This window comes from Camelus dromedarius, chromosome 31 (genome assembly GCF_036321535.1).
Source record: "Camelus dromedarius isolate mCamDro1 chromosome 31, mCamDro1.pat, whole genome shotgun sequence".
Lineage (NCBI taxonomy): Eukaryota > Metazoa > Chordata > Mammalia > Artiodactyla > Camelidae > Camelus > Camelus dromedarius.
Genome location: NC_087466.1, coordinates 18,917,483 through 18,928,191, shown reverse-complemented (window position 1 = coordinate 18,928,191; position 10,709 = coordinate 18,917,483). Strand labels below are relative to the sequence as shown.

Genomic DNA, 10,709 nt, shown 5'->3' with positions numbered 1-10,709 from the left:
GCGGTGGCCCACCTTCAGGGTAACCTCAGCGTTTCCTTTCAGCCTTGGGTGGCAGAATTTTGAAAGTGTTTTCTGGAGAAAAGCTGAGTAATGATTCTGCTATGGGCGGGACATTGATGGTCCTTCTTCCTTGCGACTGGCCCTTTATATACCTCCCGAGGACCATGGCCAGCACATCGGGCTCCAGAAGCTGTCGCCGAAGCAGCCTCTCTCTCTCCCGCCATGGTCTCCCACACAGGTACCGCTGCGGCCTGCTGCCGCTGGTTTGGGGGGAGAGTCTGGTGTCTCCAGATGGAGAGGAAGACCATGCAGGGGGTCAGCCCAGAGGTGGCTCAACCCAACAGCGGCTTAAGTGACGCAAGCTGGGGCAGGCGGGGGTGTCTGGCTTCATAGCATCATTCTCTCTCTCCAGGATCTGCCAGACTTGCCCTGTTCCTGTTCTGCTGTTTGGGACCCTTCCTGTCCTGCCGCACGGTGCCCACCTACACGCCGGAACCATATGACCAACGAGGCATAATCGAGGAGTTAAAGATCTCATTTAAGGAGCTTTTGGATAACTATGTAAGTGACCTCGAGATTTTTCTTTCAAGCCATTTCTTTAAAATGCCTTCCATGGCACCCAGAAGATGCCTACTCTTTTCAGACCAGAAGCCAGGGCTGTGGGTACTGCAGGAAGGGGTAGGAGCAACCAGGCAGGCTAGGATGGAATCCACATGAGGGTGGGGGTCAGAGGCAGAGGTTAACCCAGGCTGCCCACAGCTCAACAATTTCTCGTGCACTGTAGGATCTGCTTTAGTCGGCGTGTCAGTCCCTAATGTGCTTGGTTCGCAGTAATAGTGAGTTTTCCTCCTGTAGCACATCTCCAGAGGTGGGCCATCTTGCCCACCCACCCCAGGAGCAGCAGATGCCAGCCTAAGCTGTCAGTGACAGCCCAGCAAACGCGGGATGTCGCAATTCTTGTGGGGGTCACGAAGAGGGTCTCTTACTGCGGAGAAGGCCAGTTAACCAATTAGGCGTCTGTTTGCTCTTTGATTTGCTTAATTAGGGCCCAGCTGGCCTCCAGCAGAGGCTCTGCTGAGCCTGACCCATTGCGGGGAAAGTATGAGGCTGCGTAAATGTAAATACTCTTTCACTGTCTCAGGGTTGTGATTAAGACAGATGCTCTTAGGCAGCTTTGACTAAACAAACAAATAATAAAACATGGAAACAATTCGTGAAATTGGCCTTGCTCTCCCCTTCCACCCGGCATTTCAGCCTTAGCCTTGTCTTCTATAGACACAAAGGCGAGGTTGTGGTCAGCCCAGGTGACTAGGCAGCTCAGGCTTATGAGATGCTCTTAGTCCTTAGGAAGAAGGATGGGAGAAGGCATGGTCTGGGATCCTTAGTATGTTTGGATAAACTCTCCCTGGCATCTTGGAGGCCTTTCCAGACAAGCACAAACTGGCCTCTGTGAGCAGGGGATATGCTGATTTTAACCCAGAGTCACTAAGAGCAAGGGCTCCATGGAAACCCAGGGCCCTCCTGCTCCCCGCCTCTCTGAGCCGAGCAGCTGGGCAGCTAAGAGCAGATTCCAGGAGGCTGTGGAGGCGGGATGGAGCGTGGCTATCAGCTTGGGCTTTGGAGTTGCTGCCTGCTGTGGGCTGGATCTGCACCAGCTCTGCAAACCAGCTGCGCTTCCATTTCTTCTGGGAAGGGGGAGAGTGGCGATCCCAGCCTCGAAGGACCGTAGCACCCACCAGATGAGATGGTGAAGGGAAAGCCCTGCCCAGGGCCGGCCCGGGAGGCACTCAGATGTGAACTGTTGGGATTTCTGGCTGTTTCGCAAAACTGACGCTCACCCATTTCGACTCCTTGTTCCCCAGCTGCAGGACGAGAAAGGAGTGCCAATATCCAGCCAGTACGAGATGCCGTGTTTCACTGCTGACCCCAGACCCCCACACTACCTCGACAGCTCAGCCATCCTGCCTTATTTCAGAGCGATCCAACCAATACTCAATAACCAAACTCTTGATGTGGTCATAGAACATCTCGACAAACTCGAATTTCAACGTGCACCAAAAACAAACATTTCTGTGCCTACAGATCAATTTGAAAAGAAAAGATTCATCTTGACTATTTTAAATCAGTTTTCAAACTGCCTGAATTCTGACTTAGTAAGTAAATTATTCCAATGATAATCTCAGTGAAGCCTCGGATGGGCTGGTCCTGGGAGGACTGAGATATAAACGTATGAGCTAACTTGAAACCAATTTCAAGTTATGTCATTGTTATCAGTCTTGTTATTTATGGGACGTTTTCCTTCTGAAGACTTAAACCTTACTTCTTACACCCTTGTGAGGGCAGGAGATGGCAGCTATGTTAATTTATTGCTATTTATCGTATTGAGATTGTTAATCCTCCTGGGAGGAGCCCTTGGAAACTATTTAATAAATTATATTGAACTTCCCTCATCGTCTGTTTTGGACTTCTTGAGTAGGTGAGACTGAGCGGCTGGGCACCCGGGCTGGGCGGTGCACCCCGTCCGCGGGTGCCTGGGACGTGCTGTGGACACAGACCTTCCTTCTGTTACTGCTGTTTCTCCTCACCAGACAAGCTTAGTTCCAAATGACAATAATTCTGTCAGCCACAACCATTCATTGGGCATTCTCTTCATGTCAGGCCGTGTCCTCTTTCAGAGGTGGGGAAAGAGGCAAGAAGTCACTTTGTCACTTGCCCCAGGCCACGTGGCTGTTACATGGTGGGACCCCGATTCAAGCTTGCTCTCCACTGCTCTGCCCAAACTTTATCCCTCCCTGGGCACTGACTGGGTCTTCGAGGCACTTCGTGCCATGCCTGGCACTCACCCAGGTGTCTACTGTGTGGTTCCCCGTGGATTTCTAGCACCTCTGCTCCCACACAGGTCTGTTCCATCATTCCACCAGTGATCTCTTCATAGCCGGGGTCAAAGATGGAATCATTTGAATAGATGAGTCCAAAGCTGTGAACAGTGCTTAGCGCTCATCCAGACCAATAGTCCTCAAAGCACGGTCTCTGGACCACAGCATCAGCTGCACCTGGTAACATGTTATACATGCAGATCCTTCCCCCTTTCCCCAGACTTACTGAGTCGACGCTTTGGGGGTGCAGCCTGCAACCAGTGTTTGAACGAAACCTCCAGGTGACTCAGATGCACACTCCAGCCTGAGAAGTGCTGATCCTGAGTTGACCAGCACCTCCACCTCCACCTCCACCTCCACTGGGGGAAAACTGAAGCCCAAAGAGACAGGATGATCTGCCCCAGGTCTCGTATAAAGTGGATGAGGTCCGGACCCTGAGATACGCAGTTCAGCCTCCGACTTCTCAGTCTTACTCTTGTGGGCATTTCTACGCCAGTCCCACATCAGGCTTTTAAAGCTCCCAAATCCTAGCCTCTGATGACAAGGTTTTGGTCAATCCTTCCAAAACACCCGCTCTGGTGGACATTGATCATATCGTTAAGGACACCATTATTATTATTAGAAAAATTACCCAAAACAGGAAAATAAGGCAAAAGATGACCACGTGTCCTTCTGAAGAATGAAAGTAACGTGCCCTAGTCTGTAGTGATAGAAATAAACACATGGGGGAAAGGGACAAATTCCCTACAGAATTCTAACTTATAAACGTAGAAGCAATGAGGGAAACAGAAAACCACCACTGAGCAGCTCGGTGATGACTGCTGCAGGCAAGGTGCTCAGATGAAGGTGAAATTCACAGGGAGACTTGCAGGAGAGACAGGAAACTCGCACAGCCCCGCAGCACCTGCCCACACATACTTACTCATCATTGTGGAGGTTTTAACCTGCGTCCACAAATTCTCTGATGCTCCCCGTCCAGCAAATGGAGCTGGACTCCCGTCCCCTTGACAGTGGGCTGGATGGGGACTTGCCCCTAAAGCACAGAGTCGGAGGGAGAGACAGCAACTCGGTGGAGGAGAAACACGGCTGACACCTCCCTGAGCAAGGGGGCAAAGTCAACACCACCTGCAGTGACATTGGGGGTTTCGGGTACCCCAAGGTGACCCGACGGGAAGGGCACCCCTCACCTCTGTGGGCCTCTTCCCCCAGATCCACCAGCCCAGCCTCCTTCCGAGAAAACATCGGACAAACCAAGATTGTGGGACATTCTGCAAAATCCCTGACCGGTCCTCTTCAAGGGTGTCAGGGTCAGGAGACTCGAGGGAAGACTGAGAAATCATTGCAGATGGGAGACCAAGGAGATAATTGGATGGAATCTCGGAGGGGATCCTGAAAAAGATATTTGTGAAAAACCATGGTGAAAATCCAAATTAAGCCTGTACTGGCGTTAATTTCTTAGTTCTGAAGATGTGCCATGATTATGTAAAGCTTCACATTTAGGAAAAGCTGGGAGAAGGGTCTATGAGAACTCTGTACTGTCTGTAACTCTGCTCTATATCCAAATTCATTTCCAAATAAAACAATTAATGCCATTTGCAGCAACATGGATGCTGGAGATCATCATTGTAAGTGAAGTAAGCTAGAAAGAGAAAGAAAAACACCGTATGATATCACTTGTATGTGGAATCTTAAAAAACAGCACAAATGAACTTACTTACAAAACAGAAACAGACTCCCAGATAGAACACAAACTTCTGGTTACTAGGGAGGGAAGGGGGTGGGAAGGGATACACTGGGAGTTCAAGATCTGCAGATACTGACTGTTACATATAAAATAGATAAACAACAAGTTTCTACTGTACAGCACAGGGAACTTTGTCCAATATCTCGTAGTCACCTATAAAATATGAAAAGGAATACATGTGTGTTCATGTATGACTGAAGCACGATGCTGTGCACCAGAAACTGACACAACATTGTAAACTGACTAGACTTCAATTAAAAAAAACTTTAAAAACCAGTTTTAAAGGTCCAGTTCCTCAGTCACACTAGCCACATCTCAAGTGCTCAACAGGCGCACGTGGCTGAAGGCCCCCGTGCTGGACAGCGCAGACGCAGAGCATCTCCTCCTCCACAGAAAGTTCTACTGGACAGCACTGCTTTCAGGGCCTGGGACTCCATTCGTCATGGTTTATTATTGATTAGGTCGCAGAGTCTGTGAACCTGTAGAAAACTGATCGATGATTTCTCTCCAGGAGATGATCCCAGGGGTGATGGTTTTGTGGCTGTAGGACACCAACCAGGTGAACGTCTACCTCTGCATTTCCTTCCAGTCTTCATTGCCTCCACTGGTGATGGGTAAACAGACGTGCGCGCGAGAGAGATGTTAGCTTCTGGCGTTGTCCTCTGAATCGGTCGTGCTGTGCTGATCGACTCCTTCCTGGAGGAGATCAGTATTTCATTGGCATGCGCTCACTCTGAGAATTAAGTTTGAATAGCCTGAGACGTACATTTGGTGGAAAGTGCAGCCTGCCTCCTGCTACTGAAGCTGGAAAGGTAGGAGGTTTGCCCTCCTAGCCTTCCCTGCAGCTGGGGGGGGGGGGCGGGGGGGACCGGTGCCAAGGAAGACGGCTTCTCCCCGTCACAGATCACTTCCCACCCAACGGGTGGGGGGTTCCACTCCAGGCAACTCTCCAGTTCTCCGTGGGCACCAACTGGGTGTCCTACGCGTCAGTTCAGTTCTGGCCCTAACCTCCCAGGGTTAGCGCAGATCCCACGGGTTCAGGGCTCAGTCCCACAAGACTGCCCCCCACCCACCTCAGATGCCAACCACAAGTAGTGGGTCCCAGGTTACCCACACTTCTGTCCGTCCTGGCTACAAACCAGGCTTCCCACAACCATTCCTCAGGTTCAGTAATTTGCTAGGACGTCTCAGAACTCAGGGAACACTTGTGTTTACTGGTTTATTACAGAGGACGTCATAAAGGAGCCAGACGAGCAGCCAGATGAAGAAGTACATGGGGTGAGGTCTGGAAGGGTCCTGAGCACAGGAGCGTCTGTCCCCGAGGGGCTGCGCTGTGCCACCCTCCCCGCATAGGGATGTGTTCGCCAACGCAGAGGCTCTCCGATCTCCAGCAACTTGGAGATTTTTACAGAGGTTTTATCGTGTAGGCATGATTGACTGAACTCAGTCTCCAGGCCCTTTCCCTCCCCAGAGTGTCACGTGTGTAATCCCGGCTCCGTCTTCCTGGAGAACATCTCCAGCCGGGAGCTGCCAAGAGTCACTGCATTAGAACCAAGACTTCCTCCCACCCAGGAAATTCCAAGGGCTTTAGGAGCTGTGTGTTAGATGCTCTCATCACCCCCAGAGCTCAGGAAATTACGAGGGTTTCAGGAGCTCCACGTGAGGAACTGGGGGCAGAGACTGAATATGCATTTCTTATTAAGTCACAGCCTGCGACCCTGGCAGCTCCATCAGACTTTGGGTCAGGGACCCCCGGTGATGAAGCAGCTGGGACGGTGGGAAGTCCATGGCTGCAGGGAGAGGTGGCAATTGCTCCGAGACCCAGTCTCGGGGCAGCAGGCACTGAGTTGTCAGTGGCTGCCAACCCCCTACCCCGCCCCAGACGGGCCCCTTGTTCATTTCCTTCCATAAACTCCCGTTAGGCTCGAGTTGGTCTGTCAGTGGTGCCCAGCTGATGGAGTGACCCGGGATCTCCCGCAGATCTGGCCGCAGTCCCAGCCTTTATTTTTTCACTGAAAGCCCGCAGTTCTGGAGATTACTCAGCCCCGGGCTGGGGGACTCCACCACGCTCTTCTGACTAAAACCAACTCATTGCTCTTGGAGAGAGAGAAGACCTTCTCTTGAAGCTTTTGATTTCTCCTCCTGTACTTCCAGCTCCTCCACCTACAGCTTTTCTGACGCAGAGGCGTCCTGCTCACCACGTTCCCTCCTTCCTTTGGATGGAGCATCCCAAACGTGAGTCCAGGCTGCGGGGCCAGCCTTGAGGGCCTGCGACCTGGGCGGCGGCACAGAGCCCCACGCTCAGAAGGGCCCCATGCTTCTTTCAATGCTGTGTTGCCACTGTCTTGAGATTCTTAATGACTTTTGAACAAGGGGCCCCACACTTTCATTTTGCACTGAGCCTGCAAACGATGCGGCTGGTCCTGCTGGGTTGTTTGGGTGAAGAACAGACTTCTGGGTTTGACACCAAGAGTCTGACTGAGTCGGCCTGGGCTGGGCCCCGGGGTTGCTATTTTTTAACAGCTATATTGACATGCAATTTACACAACTTAAAGTCCACCCATTTAAAGTGTACAGTTCAATGCTTTTTTGGGTTTTCTTTTCTAACTTTTAAACTTCAGCTTTATTCCCCGCAGGAGGTGCGCCGTTCCTGAGGTCCTGTAATACTGGGTCCACGTGTGGAGTGGACGGAGCAAGCCCCTATTCTAACTCCCTGCTCCAAAAATCCATTTAATATATCATCCTCGGATAAGAGGATGTATCAGATATGAAACTGCTAAGAGCTGATGCTGCACTTGATTTTAGCCAAAAGGCTGAGAAGCGATTCAATGTTTTTTGAGTATAGTCAGAACTGTACCACAGCCACCACTAATTCCAGGACATTTTCATCACCCCAGAAAGAAACCTTGTGCCCATTAGCAGTCACTCCCTGTTCCTGCCTTCCCTCAGCCTCCAGTAGCTCCTAATCCGCTTTCTGCCTCTATGGATTTGCCTGTTCCGCACATTGCCTATACCCAGGGTCATACAACATTGCAGCCTCTTGCATCCGGCTTCTTTCACTCAGCACCATGTTTGCAAGGTTCATCCCTGTTATAGCCTCTGTCGGGGCTTCATTCCCTGTTGCTGCTGAGCATCGTGGGGTCAGCACATTTTTCGCAGGCCGCCAAGGCCCGAGGCAGGGGGTCCACGCGAACAGAGACCCCATCGTGAAGAAACAAGAAAAATGGGAGAGGGAGATGGGGGAGGAGACAAGGGCAGAAATTCGCCTCGAAACCAAGCACTGCTCAAGAGGAAGTAAGCCAATTCCCTTTCCTGACAACAGCAGCTTAGGACAGAGACGACCATAGGTGACAAGGGTGAGGAATCCTGTCACCTGGAACTCAGCTCACAAGAACTCTCAAACAGTTAGAACTTCTTTTGGTGGTCATCCGCCAAAACCCAGGAGGAGACAAAAAGAGAAGCAGATCTCCGTATTTTGTGACAAATTTAATATTTCCTCCACCAAATGATTTCCAGGGTCTGTCCTGTGCTTGAGACACTCGAAAATAATGACACTGAAAAACCAAGTGCTGGTGACTCACCAGGGAAGGGAAACAAATAAGGAACATCAAGGGTCACAGAGAAGCAAACAATCAAACGATAATATGACTTACTTTTTTGGGGGGAACGTTTTGGGCTTAAATTTTAAAGCTTAAACACTAGTTATAAAGGAAGAGCAGGGAATAGCAAGCTGTAAGAAAAACATTTTTAAGCCATGTTGTTTCCTTATTCTGGAGAATTAAGAAGTGAGAGAAAAACCAAAAGGAAATAGAAGAGGCAATCAGATGATGAAAGAGAAGACGAAGAGGAGGAGAGGGAAGAAAAGAGAAACATGCTTAAATGTGAAAATAAGAAATCAAACAGCGGGTAAATGTGAAACCAAGCTGCACCTCACCAAGTAACCGAGAAAGCAAATAAACAGAAAGTGTTTTTCCTGCCCATCCAAACAGCAGAGATTTTACAAGAGATCAGGCTTGATGATGAGGCTGTGAAAGGCCTCCTCAGCCACTTCCGGAAACAAGTATCCGCCTTGTACAAGATCCCCCCGGGGACCCCCTCCCCGCCTCGGTGTTCTATCCTGATGCAATTTCCTAAGGAGACGGTCGTGACTAGGATAGGACGGACACACAATAGCAATCAAGATAACTTCAAACACAAGGAAACAGGAGAGGAAGCAGCCTGTGTCAGTCCAGGCCAGCCGAGGCGGCGGGGATAGCAAGATGGGATTTGCCACGAATGAAGGTCTATCCGCAGACAGGCCTGGAGGGGAAGTGGTCGGTGTGGTTGAGCGCGGAGGGAGAGGCGGGTCTGGTCCCTGCTGAAGGAAACAGGGAAGCAAGGAGGGGTGGGGGCAGCATTGCACTCTGAAGAGCCTTTCTAAGAGAGATCGGCGATGCTGCCAGGAAATCCTCCAAGTCACTTGTCAGAGGAACCTCGTGCCTCTCAGGGGTGAGCCAGCCTTGGGGTCCCTGCCACCCTGAAATTGGCTGGGAGAGGCCCGTGGGGGTGCTGGGAGTCTGCTTGATGGGCTGATGGATTTCAGAACACAGCAGCTGGGACCCTCAGTCCATTACGCTTCCCAAAGTAGAGATCTGAGAAACACATTTTCACAGCTGCCATGTGCCCAAATGACTAAAGATAAGGGGACAGCTAAGACACCAAAACAAAACAAAAACCCTGGTGTCTCTATAAGAAGGCATCATTTGGCCATTCAAAATCATTTCCTCAAATTTAATAGTATGGTACAGTGCTCCAAATATGATGTTTATAAAAGCAGGATACTAAACTGTATTATGATGATTCCCCACTGAGTTTTTTTAAGGGAGTACATATATAATTGTATATGGACAGAAAGCAAGACTGGAAGAATGCATCTTTGGGGACAAAGGTAATTTTCTTTATACTTTTATGTATTTTCCAAATTTTATAAAATCGGTATATATAATTTTAGTAATCAGTAAAATGAACACAACGTCAAATTTTGAAAGAATTAGCCATCAGAGAAATGTGGGTGGAAAATGGAGGGTTTTATATGTATTGGTAATGGCAAAATTCTTTGGCCACCCCAAGGCTCTCCACCAGAGTAGCAGGTTTGTAAGGTTTGTTGTTTCTTCTCACTGATCTCGGAAATTAGACCGGAGTCCACTGTTCACAGCTCTTCATCTGCTCCTCAGACTTCTCACTGAATGGCACAACGAAAGTAGGCATCAGGGCAGATTACTCCTTACACAGTGTAACTGATTTCTCAGTGTGACCAATATTGCTTGCCTCAGCCGTTTTACGGACAGTATTTCATAATGAGAAGGAATATTCAAAATGACAATTCTGAGGCTCTTTGAGATCCCAGACTTTATTCGTTTACTTATTCAAGGGCCCTAGAAGCATTCTTCCCCCAACAGCATTGGTGTAGAAGGAGATATTCTTGGGTTCCAGTTTCTGGTCCCCCACTTACTATGTGTGATGTAACCTTAGACAAATTACTTCAGCTCTCTACAGTATGCAGTTTAGTAGTCTGAGTGTGCCTGCAGATATGTGTATGCGTAGTTTTGTACATTCACAGGGTTGTGCAACCATCACTGCAATCCAATGCCAGAACATTTTCATCACCCCCCGGAAGAAACCCTAGGCAGTCATGTCCCGTTCTTCCTCTCCTTCGGCCCCTGGAAACCAACGCTCTATTTCCTGCCTCCATGGATTTGTTCATTCTGGACCTCCCCTTCATTTCAATGGAATCATACCATATGTGGCCTTTTTTGGTCTGATTTCTTTCACTTGGCCTACGGTTTTCCACATTCAATCATGCTTAGTCAGCACTTCGTTCATCAATTCAAGGACATTTGGGTTGTTTCCACATTTGGCTATAATAATGCTGCTCTGAATCCTTGCACACAACTGTCTAAGTCCCTGAATGGAATTGCTGGGCCACCTACAAACTCTGTTTAACTTTTGGAGGAACTTCCAAACTCTTCCACAGCCACCGCCCCATGTTACACTCCCACCGGCCACGTGCAAAGGTTCCAGTATCTCCATGTTCTCAACAACACTTATTT

At 49.4% G+C, this 10,709-nt stretch overlaps 1 protein-coding gene and 1 non-coding gene across 2 annotated transcripts; one reads left to right on the top strand and one right to left on the bottom strand.

The window, feature by feature from the left end:
* Positions 1-222: 222 nt before the first annotated feature.
* Positions 223-3,966, top strand: IL31 (interleukin 31). The gene is made up of 4 exons (XM_064480953.1): positions 223-238; positions 413-561; positions 1,863-2,153; positions 3,856-3,966. The coding sequence occupies exons 1-4, from the start codon at positions 223-225 to the stop codon at positions 3,964-3,966; spliced, it is 567 nt and encodes a 188-aa protein (XP_064337023.1).
* Positions 3,967-7,254: 3,288 nt separating this feature from the next.
* LOC116150080 (U2 spliceosomal RNA) lies at positions 7,255-7,445 on the bottom strand. The gene has a single exon (XR_004133755.1). It is a non-coding gene; the product is annotated as a U2 spliceosomal RNA (small nuclear RNA).
* Between the last annotated feature and the right edge of the window lie 3,264 nt (positions 7,446-10,709).

Coding starts and splice junctions, on each gene's coding strand:
- IL31 (XM_064480953.1), top strand. Junction 562..1,862: donor AGGAGCTTTTGGATAACTAT/GTAAGTGACCTC, acceptor CTTGTTCCCCAG/CTGCAGGACGAGAAAGGAGT. Junction 2,154..3,855: donor ACTGCCTGAATTCTGACTTA/GTAAGTAAATTA, acceptor CTCCCCGTCCAG/CAAATGGAGCTGGACTCCCG.